Below are 13,019 nucleotides of genomic sequence, written 5' to 3'. Positions count from 1 at the left end.
GTGGCCTGCAGGCTGAGAGAGCCAGAATCATCCTTCCCCAATCCCCTGTGCACCTATGCACAGCTTGGGCACAGCTGCACCAGCCACATCCCACACCATCTGCTTCAGGGCTTGGGTGTCTCCCTGGCAGGCTCATCCAATAAATAAATAAATAAATAACGCAGGCTGTTTTGCTGTTTGCAAACTGGCCTTGCTTTTTTTTTTTTTTTTTTTTTTTTTTTTTTTTTTTGTGAATGGATTCATTCACCGTCTGCCTGAAAGAGCCATTTTAGCCAATGGTCTGCGTGCAGGCGCTTCCTCCCTGCTAGTTGTGATTTGCTCTCCCTCGCCCTGCCTTTCGGATTGGGCTCCCGGGCGCCACGTGGTGGGGTCTCTTCTTCTTGACGGGATGTCTGACATTTTTAGGCAGAATAACAAGCAGCGAATGCCGAGGAGCAGCCATGCCTCCCAGATGGCACTGCTCTTAGCCTGTGTTTCCAAGTCAGCGCTGGGGAGAGAGTCTCACGCGCGTTTTTTGCAGATGAACTGGCAGTTGTCTGACGCCTCTGGAGAACCCCTGAGAGCCCCCGTGCCCTCTCGCTAACTTTCTGGTAGAGTTGGCAATGCCCAGCTCTGCTGAGGAGCAGCCGGGCACGTGGTTGGGTTTGCTGCAGGTGGGAGCAGGAGTGAGGAGGAAGGCAACCTGAGGTGGGCCTTGCGCAGGAGGAGTGGACCCCGCATGCTCACGGCCAGCAGCCCTGGGGAGATGGCAGGGCTACAGCCCACCGTTGCCTGCCCTATGAGGCCATCTGTCCGCCCGTGTGCTCCAGCCTGCCAGGAATGACACCGACAGCATCAGTGATGTCCTGTGTTTGTCATCGTGGGGACACAGAAGGGGCCGGGGTGCCAGGAGGAAGCAGGTCCCACATCCAGCACTGCTCGCCCCAGCTCGCCAGGGACTTGCGGTGGGCTGAGGAGGTGTGCCAGGAGTCTGTCCTTCCCCGGCAGCTGCTGGTGGCCATGCCTGGCTGGAAAGGTGACCGGCAGCAAACACCCAGACGGGGAGAGGAGGGGAGATAAGCGTGGTTACGCACGTTGAGAAGAGTCCCACTTCAGCCTGAGCTTGAAAACGTGAGGAGGCCAGTTATTCCCTGCAGACCGCTTGCCTGCCTTTCTAGGAACGATGAGTGATAGGCTTAGATCATCACCCGGCCTGAGTCAGATATCTCAAGAGTTGGCATTAGATGCCTGAAAGCTCTGGCCCTGTGAATCTGGGTCAGCCTGGCAGAGCCAGCGTGCCGACAGAAGCGGTGTTCCCAGAGACTGGCCACAGCTAGGGAAGGATCTGTGTGGACCAGAGCTAAAGAGGGGCAGGGTGGCACAGGAACGTGCGATGAAGTAGACTTTGGTAGTGGAGATAAGAGATTTAATCTGCTGCTGGTGCCAAAGTCGAACGGGATGTGAAAGGTGAACGAAAAGTCCTCTGTGCCATGGATTCAAACGTCAGAAGCTGTTCCAAGCTCTGACTCTCTCACATGGCAAACAAATCTATGCCTGTGGCTGGAGTAATCTAAACCTGAGGCTTGCGCAGTGGAAAAGCCACTCACCTGGTGGCAGAGTGGCCTTGACACATGGAAATGGTGATGGCAACCTTGGCAGCCCCAAGACAGGCTCTCTGCTCCAAGCTGGCCTCGGTGGGGACTACAAGGGGAGAAAGATCCAAAGGTGATCCAACCACAGCTGCTGCTGGCCGTGCAGGGAAAAGCTGCCTGTGCTGCCCTGCCGTGGTGGTGGATGCATGCCTGGGACAGCTGCTGGGTCCCATGGAGCCTCCTCTGCCACGTGCCCTGCCCTGCCCAAAGGAAGACAGGGTTAAGCCGTGAGCTGCTGAACCTCCCAAATGCTACTGCAAATGCACTTTGAAATCATGCTCTGTGGTCGTGAATGCAGCCCCTGCTCGAGCAGGGGGAGCAGGAAGGGGTGCGGGGGAGCAGCCGGCAGGGACGGCAGGTCTGGAGGTAGACACGCCACGTGGAGCAGAGAAAGGGGACGGACTGCAAAGCAAGCAGCTTCCCGGGGCAAGGACAGCATCACCCTGCGAGTTCCTGAGGAGCCGGGTGACCGGAGGGACCAGCTGGGCACCCGGCAGCGGGAGTGATCGCGCCTGCACGTGTGTGGCCACGAGCGTGCACGTCTCTTGCCAACGCGATGACAAGCGTGACCCAACCTACAGGACACCACCCAGCCCCGGCGCTCCAGGCCCGTCTCCAGGGCCACCACCCCAAAGTGCGGGGGGAAAGACCCACATCTGCAGAGCTGGCACCCACCGCATCTCGGGTCTCACGGAGGCCCGCTCTGCCCCTCTCTCCCCTCCAGCCTGTCCCTTAATCACAAGCAGCTTGGGGAGACAATGAAGCAACCGCACCAAAGGGCCAGGCTCATTCCCCTTTGTCTTTCGCTCCTTTGAGGCTCGGCAGACGGGGCAAAGCCATCACGCCCACGGCCCAGCCATCGCACGTCCGACTCATCGCCTCCCCGGGCAGCCGAGCAGGCGGCGCAGCGGCACGAGGGCGCCGGGTGCCCCGGCACCGCGGCTGCTCTGGGTGAGCCAGCCCGTGACCCCCGGTGGCCCGTGCCCCCCCCGCCGGCCTGCAGAGTGTGCCAAGCACCTCGGGCGCTCGGCGCTCTGGCTTCCGCCCCCAGACAGGCTGTTGTCTCGAGCGGGACCACCGCACGTTCCCCAGGGATGCAGGCGGCCCCCTCCTCCCGCCAGCACATGGCACGGAGGCTTTCAGGCTGGTTTTCTCTGGAGTTCACACAAATCTCTCCTTCCCCGCTCCCACCCTCCCCCCCCCCCTTTCCCCACACAACTGAACTCAGCCATTGAGTCCAGCGAATGGTTTATTTCCCAGGTTAGCACAAAGCAGGGGTCTCTGTGTGCCCCTGGAACCAGCAGAACAAAACGCACAAAGACGTTAGAGGGCCATTTGTAACCAAATCCCAACACACCAGATACTGTTGGGATTATGTCAGAAATATTTTCCCAGAATGCCCTCCCCCCATGCTCCCTCCTACAGATGTTCGGCCCCCACACCACAGATGTTGTTCCTCTTGCAAAATGAGCTTTCCCCTTCCTCTCCCAAATGCCCCTGATGTTTTGCACATTGCTGTCGCGAGGTCTCCCTTCCACCCTGCCCTCCGCATCCCCCCTTCCCCGCTCCCTTGCGGACAGCCAGGCGGCAAGGCCAGCCTGTCCCCAGTGCCAGCTCCATGGGGACATCGGCTTCTGGGCGTCCGTGCCCCTCTTGCCTCCAACCAGCACCTCTGCCCGTTAGATAAACCCTCTCCCTCTCCCTATTTCAGCCTCTCTCCTTCTGTGTGTGACCTCCCAGGCCTCACCAGCCCCAGACAGGCTCACCAAAGGGACCTGCACCAGGAGGTCCTTGGCGGAGATTTGTTCCTGGAGGAGGGAGGGGTGGGGGGGATGCTGGGCACATTTCAGGCACATTTCAGACACCGGAGAGAACGGCCCGACCTTCCTCTCGCCACCGACAGCCCACGCGGAGCACTCAGGGAGACGCCTGGCAGGGTGTCAGGGCCCCGCTCCAAGGCCTGCGACAGATCTCCCTGCGCCCGGAGCGCCCGGAGCGGTGCCGGCCTCCTCCCCGCCGGCCTCGCCGCGCCGTCCCGGCTGCCAGGGTGGCACGGGGCTCCGGGAGCTCCCAAAGGAGAGCGTGGCCAAGCGCTGGTGGCACGCAGCACCCTGGCAGGATGGGTGTTTCCTCCCGAGCCCTGCGCCGTGCCGCCCCGTGGCTCCGTCGCAGCAGGCAACGGGACTCGTCTCCATCATCCTTCCCTGCTGTGCTGGGGGGGCTGCAGCCGGGAGGGGCGTTCATCCTAAAGCGGGGGGCCACGGAGCTGCGTCAGCCGCTTTGGTGGCCGGGCTGGGAGCCTCTCCCATTTCTTCCGCCAGCGGGAGAGCTGGATCCGTGCGCCGTGGAGCACGCGGGGAGCCAGGGCAGGCGACACAGAGCAGGGATCTCCCAAGGACTTGGGATGGTGCCTCTTGTCTGGGGGCACCGCAGCTCCTGTGCACGTTACGAGCCGCTTCTCTCCTGGCTTTTCTCGCCCTTACCGAGGCAAAAAGGACCTCAGTGGGGTCCCTGGGAGATGGAGCCCGAAGCAGCTCCGGCAGCCCCGTGGCCTCTCGCTGCTCGGCGTCAGCGTGGCCCGGCCGTGGCCCCGTGCTCATCACCTGCTCCCAGCAAGAGCCCGACTCTGCTGGGCTCCCACCGAGCCGGCCGCAGCGCGAGGTTTTTCTTCAAAGATAGAGTTTATTGCTAAAAATGTTTTGATCAGTGATAGCTCATATTTACATTGATATGTTTTTTTTAAAGGAATATTCAAGTAAACATTTCCAATAGTTTCTGGCATAATCTCTAGCTTCTTTTTTTTTTTTTTTTTCCTATACACAAACATTAAAAATAAATAAACTGTACACAGAAAATTTCCTTTAGCATCTCTACATGACTATATGTATTCCCACACAACAAAACGATTCCACTCTTTCATAGATTTGTACTTTTCTTTAAAATTTCCTCCTTAATTAATTGTTATACACTTAAAAAAAAAAAAAACCTAGAGAGCTTGGCAAATTAGTTGAAACACCAGTGACAAGGTCTGAAGAAGACGGAAAAAAAAATACAGCACAGAGGAACAACTGTCTTCAGGGATGCTGCCGTTCTTTCTTTCATTCTTTTTTTTTTTTTCTTTCCCCCTTCTTTTCCTTTTGTTAAAATCATCTTTACAGGAAATTTCTGCCCTTCCCTTCAGCAGGGAAGCGCTCAGGTTCTGTGGGGACAGGTTTAAAATGTGGTCCTATGTTTTTAAAATAATAATAATAACAATAATAATTATAATAATAATAAAAAACAGCTGCAATTTTCCCCCTTTCCTTTAAAATCTCTCTATTTACACGACTGGTATTTTTTTTTTATTATTTTTTATTTTTTTTTTCCCTTTTGTTAGAAGGCTATATACGTATAAAAATAGACATCTGATTGTAGTGCTTTACTGTGCCTTTGGCCTGCCCTGCAGTTCCTGGGTTCGCTTTTCCCCCTTTCAAATAAAATAACATTAAAATAAGTCAAAAAAAAAAAAACGCTTCCTCCCCCCCCCCTCCTCTTCCTCTTCCCCCTTTCCCCTCCCCGGGCGCCCAGGAGGGGAGGAGAGGGAGGAGGGGGGGGGGGGCAAAAAAAAAAAAAAAAAAAAATAACCACGAAACATCCAAACGAAAAAAGAAACCAGTGCAAGGGGCCGAGGGAGGCGGGGGGGCCGTGCCGTGCCGAGCCGAGCCGTGCCGGGCCGGCGGCTAGCAGGAGCACTTGCACTCGGAGATGAGCGGGTACTGCACGGGGATCCAGGTGCAGTACTTCTGGCTGGACCAACCCTGGCAGTGCCAGCGCAGGAAGGTCTTGGTGACCGATTTGACGGGCTTGCAGAACATGCCCTCGGGCAGCGAGCAGGATTTCTCGGCGAAGCAGTTGCCCTCCTTGATGTAGCGCGGCCAGAAGCGCACCCCCAGGTCCTTCCAGGTGTAGAGCACGGGGCAGTAGGTGTACGCCCAGAGCCACTGCAGCACCTTTCGCCTCGCCTTCTTGCCCACCCGCAGGCGCGGCCCGTGGGGCGGTGCGCCCAGCTCCAGCCGCCGCAGCTCCGCGGGCAGCGCCCCCCGCGCCCGCCCCGCAGCCGCCGCCGCCGCTTCGGCGCCCGAGGCGTTGGCGGGGCCCGGCACGGCCACGGCCATGAAGCCGGGGTCGAAATGGCTTCCCAGCTTCTTGCGCAGAGTCCTCTCGTCCAGGTCCTGCTCCTTGGGGTCGTACTCGGGGTCCGGGTGCTCCACGATGTCTTTGACGGGCAGGTTGTCGCTGGGCGAGGGTCGCAGCCTCAGGAAGGGCTGCCCGCCGCCCGGCCGCAGCAAACCCAGGCAGGAGCAGAGCAGGAGCGCCCCGATCGCCGTCATGCTCCGGGCGGGCCCGGCCCGGCCCGGCGGCCCGGCCCCGCCGCCCCGGCTCGGCGCTGGCTTCCCCCCGCGGGGCTCGGCGCTGCGGGCTCGGCTCCTAGCGCTGCCCGGCGGCGCCTGCCGGCTCCCGGGGACTCATAAATAGGCAGAGACAAAGTCCGGCGAGGCCCGTTACTTTAAATAGCTCGGCCGGGGTTGTGTGACAGACGCATCTGAGGCTCGCTGCGCGGCCGCTGGCTCCCCGGGGCTCCCCGCCGGGCCGGCTCCAGCCGCGGCCGAGAGCGCCGGGGGGTCCGTGCCTCCCCCGCGGGCGGCGGCGGGGCAGGGCACGGCGGCAGCCGAGCCTTCCTCCTCCTCCTCCTGTCCTCCTCCTCCTCCTCCTCCTCCTCCTCCTCCTCCTCCTCCTTCGCCGCCGCTCTCGCTCGCTCGCGCTCTCCCCCCCAAAATTCACAGCGGACTCGTCTCCATCGCCATGGTGACAGCTGGGCTGAGCCCCACGACAGCTTGTCTAGACGGTGTGACAGGGTTTGGCGTGAGACCGGAGCCCGAGAATAAAACCCTCCTTTATAGCCGGGCGAGCCGGCCGAGGGGGCGGGGAGGAGGGTCACGGCGGCGCGGCCCGCTCGGGCGGCCCCTGCGCCGCGCCGCCTGCGCGGGCACCGCCGGGGCGCGGGGCTCAGGCGGCGGCGGGCGGCGGCGGCGGCGGCAGCGCCCCCGGCCCGGCCGGGCTCCTCCTCATAGCGGGCGGCTGGGGCGGCCCGCGGCCCCCCGGGGCATCCTCGGCGGGGGGCTCCCCGGCAGCGGCGCGGCGAGGCTTGGCGAGGCGGCGCGCCCCGGCTCCCGGCGCGGTCCCCGGCGGCTCCTCGGCGACAACGGGCGGCGCTCAGCACCCCCGGCGGCCCATGCTGCCGCCCCGCTCCGGGGGCCCGCTCGGCCCCGCGCTGCTCAGCGCATCCAGCCGCGGGGCAGCTCCGGCGCCCGGCCCGGCTGCGGCGCGGCGCGGTTCCGCGGAGCCCGGAGGGGCCCTGTCCGCTCCGGTTGGGTTCGGCTCGGTTCAGTTCAGCTCGGCTCGGCCCCGCTCCGCTCGGTGCCGCTCGGTGCCGCTCGGTGCCGTGCTGCCCCGCTCCGCGCCGCTGCCCGCCCGCCGCGCACTGCCGTGCGCCGCCCGCCGCCCAAGTTAAATACGCGCCCGGCTCGCGGCCGCTCCGCCCCCGCTGTCACTTTCGCCGCGGCACCGGCACCCGCCGCCCCCCGCCCGCCCCGCCCCGCCCCGGCCCCGCCGCCCCGGTCCCGCACGAGGCCCCGCGCCCCCCGCCCGATGGAGCCGGGACCGGGTCGCTGCCACCCCCCTCTCCCCTCTCCGGCACCGGGGTGGCCGCCGGTGGCCGGGCTCTGCCAGCCGCAGCCCCGCCGCGGGAGCCGGAGGAGCCGCCGAAGCCGCCCCGCAGCGGCCGAAGAGTCCCCGCAGCCCCCCCGGGGCAGGCTCTGGGGCCGGGCATCGCCTCTTTGCTGCGGGGTGCAGCCGGCCGCGCTGCGGCGCCGGTATCTCGGCACCCTCTGCCGGGCAGCTCGCAGCCGGCCCCGGAGCATCCCTGCCTGCCGGCCCCTCTGCCCTGCGTCCCGCAGCGCCACGCGACGTGGGAGCGAGCCGGGTGACATCGGAGGCTCTCGCTTCGCTCTGCAGCGTGGGGCTGGGGGAACGGAGCTAAAGCTCGCGGAGAGATCCGGACCCGAAGCCTTTGAGGCGTGGAGGGTGGGAGCCTGGTGTGCATCAACAGAGCAAAAACCCAAAGCCTCCTTACCTCCTTTACCTCCACATTGCTCGGCGCTGAGCTCACTCTTGAACCATGTCCAGAAATTGGACACACAGCTGGTTCCTCTAGGCCGACAGTGTGTAAGAACATTCCTGCCCATGCCAGTCACTCCCTCCCAAAGGCATGAGATAACCAGCTACCCACTGGGGCCAGGGCAGGGCGTGGAGGGTAGCAGCAGATCGCCGCGCCAATTTCTCACCACGCTGTGCTCATCACCCACCCAAAAAACCAAAAGGCTGCAGCCACAGCCATCCAGGAGCACCCCGCTGGTGCAAGCTGGTTGCACGCAGCAAACTAATCAAGGGCGCAGTTCTCTTAGGGTCACATCTCTTTGTCATCCTAGAAATGCCAAATGTTGGGATCAGGCAAGAAAAAAAAGCAAGACCCCCAAAATGGACAGGTCAAAGATCCAGCCCTGAGTCTGCGTAAAGTCAGAGCAGCCCCTGGCCATCACGAGACGAAGCTGCCATGTGCTGGCTCAGGAGCTTGGTCCTAGGGTGTCTGGGTTGTTTGCAGTATGTGGGATTAAAGCACACGGTTTAAATGTACTCAGCCTTTCTTCCTTTGCTGTCATGAGCCTGGCTTGGTTTGCTGAACTCATAGTCTTTCTTCGCTCATTTGGATCACACACGCAGAGACTCTGCAATTACAGTAACAAAAAAACCCTTTTCACCCCTTCTTTTATCATTAGCACCCAAAACAATTTGCAAAAGGGATCGGTATCATTAGCCCTTGATAGAGAATATTATCAGTACAACGTTCTCATTACTCATTCCCCGAATCCAATCCTCCTGCAGCGGTTGAAGCGAAGTCAGCCTGGATGTGCAGGCAGATGTGTGCTCTGCGTTCACTCGCTGCCGGGTGGGAAAACGCGGGGCTCTTCGCAGTGTCAGAATTAAAGCAAACACAGTAACGAGAAGCAGCTCAGGGAAGAGACACCCAAGAGTCAGGAATGGGGCAATTACTCAGCGAGATGTAGTGCTGTTGGCACTGCTGTGTTAGTAAATCCCGGTGAGGGGATTAACATCTGCCTGTAATTGTAATAATAAAATCCGACATGTATACAGCATTTTTCATCCTGAAGGATCCCAAAGCACTCAAGTAACTTAATTCCTTCAGCTGTCTCCTGGACTTTATAAACATGCTTCTTAATCATCCCACACCAGGCGAAGATGGCTTTACTCTGGGCACAATCACGTCACTTCGACAAGTCCCCCTGGGGAGAGGAGAGGCTCTCGGGGGTGGGCTGGGAAAAGTTTCCCCTTTCGGAGAGGCAAGATCCAGGGAAAGTGTTGCCTGGCACGTCCCAGGGCAGGGGAGAGACCCCAGGAAGAGCCTGCCTTCCCAAGCAGCCAGTTCCCGCACCAGCTAGCACTGCAGAAGGGGTAGAAGAACATCTTAACTTTTCAAGGTGGGAAAAATGATGACAAGCCCCTAGACAGGACACTGGAGGCTTCATTCTGTCCACCATAACATCCAAAGGCTGCTTTTCCAGCCCCTTCCCGTTCTCCTCCTTTTGGGACTGGAGATGCTGGGGCACAATCCTATTTATGGCCGTGTGTGCAGGCTGGCGGGCTGAGTGGTGCTATCCATTCATATATGTTCCTTCTCGCTGCTCTCTGTGGGCACACAGCCCAGCTCACAATCTAGCCCTTAATTAAAGGATTTAAAGTTGGAAAGGCTACATATCACATACAGAAAAGCCTTATCAAAATAATTCCTTATAAAAAGAAAGACGTGATGTTAAGGGCACCTTCTGGAGGATAAAATGGTCTCAAACTACTTATTTTTGCCTCTTTCCCTTACTTGGCATCTTTTTGTCATCTAAAGCAGACCTGAACATTTTTGTAAAAAAAAAAAAAAAAAGGCATTTTTATTTTACATTTGAAACTTAAGCAATGCCTACTCTGTTTTCACTGGAAGGCTCCACAAGCAAGTAAATTCCTAGTAGAAGTAAAAACACCAGTGGTACTGTCTTGGCAATACATTTATTCAGCTGACAATGTGCTTTATCTTCTAGTTTGTTTCAGGTAGCACTAATATAACTCAAATGCCAGAGATAAAGAGACAGAATAAAATTGTCTTTGTTACCAAGTGGTTCCTACCCCTTCAGTTCTAGTCACAAAAGCTTCAAATGCAGACCTTAAACTGCTGGAAAGCCTTCTGCCCTGTGCAGGACTGCAGGAAGCCCATGCCTGGAAATCTAAAAATGGAAGAGAAGAGAAGAGAAGAGAAGAGAAGAGAAGAGAAGAGAAGAGAAGAGAAGAGAAGAGAAGAGAAGAGAAGAGAAGAGAAGAGAAGAGAAGAGAAGAGAAGAGAAGAGAAGAGAAGAGAAGAGAAGAGAAGAGAAGAGAAGAGAAGAGAAGAGAAGAGAAGAGAAGAGAAGAGAAGAGAAGAGAAGAGAAGAGAAGAGAAGAGAAGAGAAGAGAAGAGAAGAGAAGAGAAGAGAAGAGAAGAGAAGAGAAGAGAAGAGAAGAGAAGAGAAGAGAAGAGAAGAGAGGAGAAACTCACAGCCAAATGTCTTCTATCTTTCTGGGGGCTTTCTATTGCTTTCTGACTGTTTGTTTAAGTTTTCCAGGCTCTCTTTATGCTTGAGAAATAAAGCTGATGGGCTGGCATAGCAACCATTGGGAAAGTCTTGGGTCTGACAGGACAAAAGCCCTAATTTTCACTAAAGGAAAGAAAAAAAAAGAACTAAATGACGGTGCACCAGGTTTTCATTAGAGATATGTTTATTTTCCAGTAGAAATACATTACCCTGCTCTCATCAGTGTGTCTAAAGGAGCGGTTCCCAAAGTATGCCCTGGCAAGTGGTTGGCAAGGGGCCATGGAGCAGACTCCGGCAGCAGTTCGTGGGCTCGCAGCTCCCTGTGGGCTGCCACGAGCAGGAGGAATCCAGCAGCTGCCCCAAAGCCTGGGTGCTCCCTGTGCTGGTGCCAAGGGAGGTGGCGAAGCCCCCAGACCTGGCCAGGGCCGGCTGTGCCTTAGCACGATCTGCTGTGCATCAGAGGTCAGGGGTCAGAATCAGGTGTCTCCAGCTGGCCAGGTTCCCTCGGGGCAAAAATGTCACTGTAAGGGTCAAAAGGACAGGACACAGACGGGGACACCCATGGACACACACATGGGTTCCTAAGTTTAATTTCTGTGAGCAGTTCAGCAGTGCGGATATGAATGAAGTCCTTCACCAGCTCCCAGGTTTGTCTCCTTGTCCCACCTCCCTTCTGCTTTAGGGACCTAAATCCGTGCAGATCTGGTACCTTAAATCCGTGCAGGTCTGGTACCTGCCCTGCTGCACCCACAGCTTCTTCTACACAGCAACCAGCACCGCAGCCCCTGCCTCCCCCTGGCTGCCCCACGCAGGGGGGGCACAGGGGAGAACCTGGGGCAGGTTCGGTGCAGGAAACTGAGCTGGTGGCACCAGGCATCCTGCAAGGGACACGGGGAGACCTCAGCGATGCTCCTGGGGGCTCAGCTGCTGCAGCACCTACCCCACAGCGAGCGCAGACGTGCCAAAGCACTAAAGGAAAAGAAAAAAAAACACCCTTGAAGCTCCAGGGAGGGGATTACTTGTGTCTCAGAAATACACTTTCTCTATACCAAGTAGGGTGTTTTTGCTATTCTGAGCTTTCTGCCTTCCTTCTTTGTCCTTATCACGAGGCATTTTTCTGCTTTTCAAGCTCGTGGTGCCTTTATTCCACTTGGCACTGCGGTACCGTGCCCCGTTCCTCACTGGCTCACCCACTTGTGATCCAAGCTGTTCTCCTGACCCCATTTCTGCCTATTTCTGTGCAGCCGTACCATACGGCCCCAACGTTTGCCTTGAGTTCGTCCTTATCACATGCACTGCCAGTTTGGGGACAGCAGCACCTCAGTATCCTGCACCCGATGTCACTCGCTGCAGTCCCCTTGGACCTGATGCCCCCGAGAACGCATCCTCGTTAGGTCTGCAGGTTAATGGGCTGCCCAGGTCCTGGCACACCTCCTGTAGCACCAGATGTGCTGAATGCTGCAGAAAAACTTCCCATGTCACCATTTCATGTGAAGAAGTCCAAGGGGGCTTGCCTCCCTCCTCCCATACAGTCTGGTGGTGAATTATATCCATCAATCAGGAAAACTGGGACAGGTAATGCCCAGGGTGATGGATGAGGGCAGAAGGATTTATCTTGTTGGCCTCAGCCCACAAGCAGTGACCCTAACACTTATCACCCGACCCTCCTGAATGGGTTGGTGGCTTCCGTGCAGCTCCTGGGCGGGTTGTGGCACTGCAGCAGGGGAAGGAGGCAGCCTCATGCAGCTCTCAGCGGCTGGTTTGCCACTAGCCCTGGAAGAATTCACACGCAGCAGCCGTAGTGGCCTGACACTCATGGGCAGGAGTCCCAGCCTCAGGTGAGCGAATTCCAGAGGGAAGGTCCCTGCTGAGACAATTTTTGGCCTCCCCAGCTCCTCCAGCCTCCAGGCACTGGGCTGTCCGGAGCCAGTCCCCAGAGCTTGCCAGTGCGAGCCCTCCTCTCCTGGGGGAGCTGGGGGAACATCCTCAGCGCAGGGCCCAGAAACGGCCCCTGGACAGCCGCCAATGTTAAAAAACAACAACATGGAGCTCTGAGATTTCTACCCACTTGGCATACATCTGTCACCACATGTGTTGACACAGAGCAATGCTGCCACGTCATGATGTACGTGGCAGTCGCTGTCAACACTAGTCCAAGGCAGAGAGAACTGCTCAGGGCAGCTATTTTTTGAAAATGTCCCGAATAAAAGGGCCAGAGCTCGCCTGGGGGACACGGCCTGCCACTAAGGGTGGCCACTTCTGGCTTGGGGACTCCTGAGCCAGTCTCCAGGGAGAGCACTGCCAGCATAAACCAAAACCAAATGACCCGCCCCAGGCCAGCCTGGTGACACAAGACCTTGCCGAATGTGCCACCCCTTCCTTTCCTCGCTTGTCCTGCTCGGAGGAGCCCTGCTGTTAGCACCACGACACCATGGGGACAAGGAGTGACAGGAACTCTCACCGTGCAGACACACAGGACATGCCCCAGCCCAGCACAACGCACCTGGGACAGTCATTGCTCAATGCAGCCACAAGGAATCTCCTTCAGCTGCAGCAGAAAACCCAGCTGCAGCATCTCTCCAGACCACTCCCCACGTGTCTCTTCTTGCAAGCAGCCATCCTCCAGCAAATGCTGCCAGAGAATGAGGTACTTTCC

General features: G+C 58.1%; 1 protein-coding gene across 1 annotated transcript; it reads right to left on the bottom strand.

The window, feature by feature from the left end:
• Positions 1–4,423: 4,423 nt before the first annotated feature.
• LOC113845281 (noggin-2-like) lies at positions 4,424–7,242 on the bottom strand. The gene has a single exon (XM_027469414.3). It carries the CDS (start codon positions 5,999–6,001, stop codon positions 5,351–5,353), a length of 651 nt encoding a protein of 216 aa, XP_027325215.1. The 5' UTR covers positions 6,002–7,242; the 3' UTR covers positions 4,424–5,350.
• Between the last annotated feature and the right edge of the window lie 5,777 nt (positions 7,243–13,019).

This window comes from Anas platyrhynchos, chromosome 15 (assembly GCF_047663525.1).
Source record: "Anas platyrhynchos isolate ZD024472 breed Pekin duck chromosome 15, IASCAAS_PekinDuck_T2T, whole genome shotgun sequence".
Classification (NCBI taxonomy): domain Eukaryota; kingdom Metazoa; phylum Chordata; class Aves; order Anseriformes; family Anatidae; genus Anas; species Anas platyrhynchos.
This window is presented reverse-complemented; position numbering and strand designations above follow the sequence as displayed.

Bases quoted from the DNA above. Each gene is read 5' to 3' on its own strand.
- LOC113845281 (XM_027469414.3), bottom strand. From the start codon at position 6,001: ATGACGGCGATCGGGGCGCTCCTGCTCTGCTCCTGCCTGGGTTTGCTG.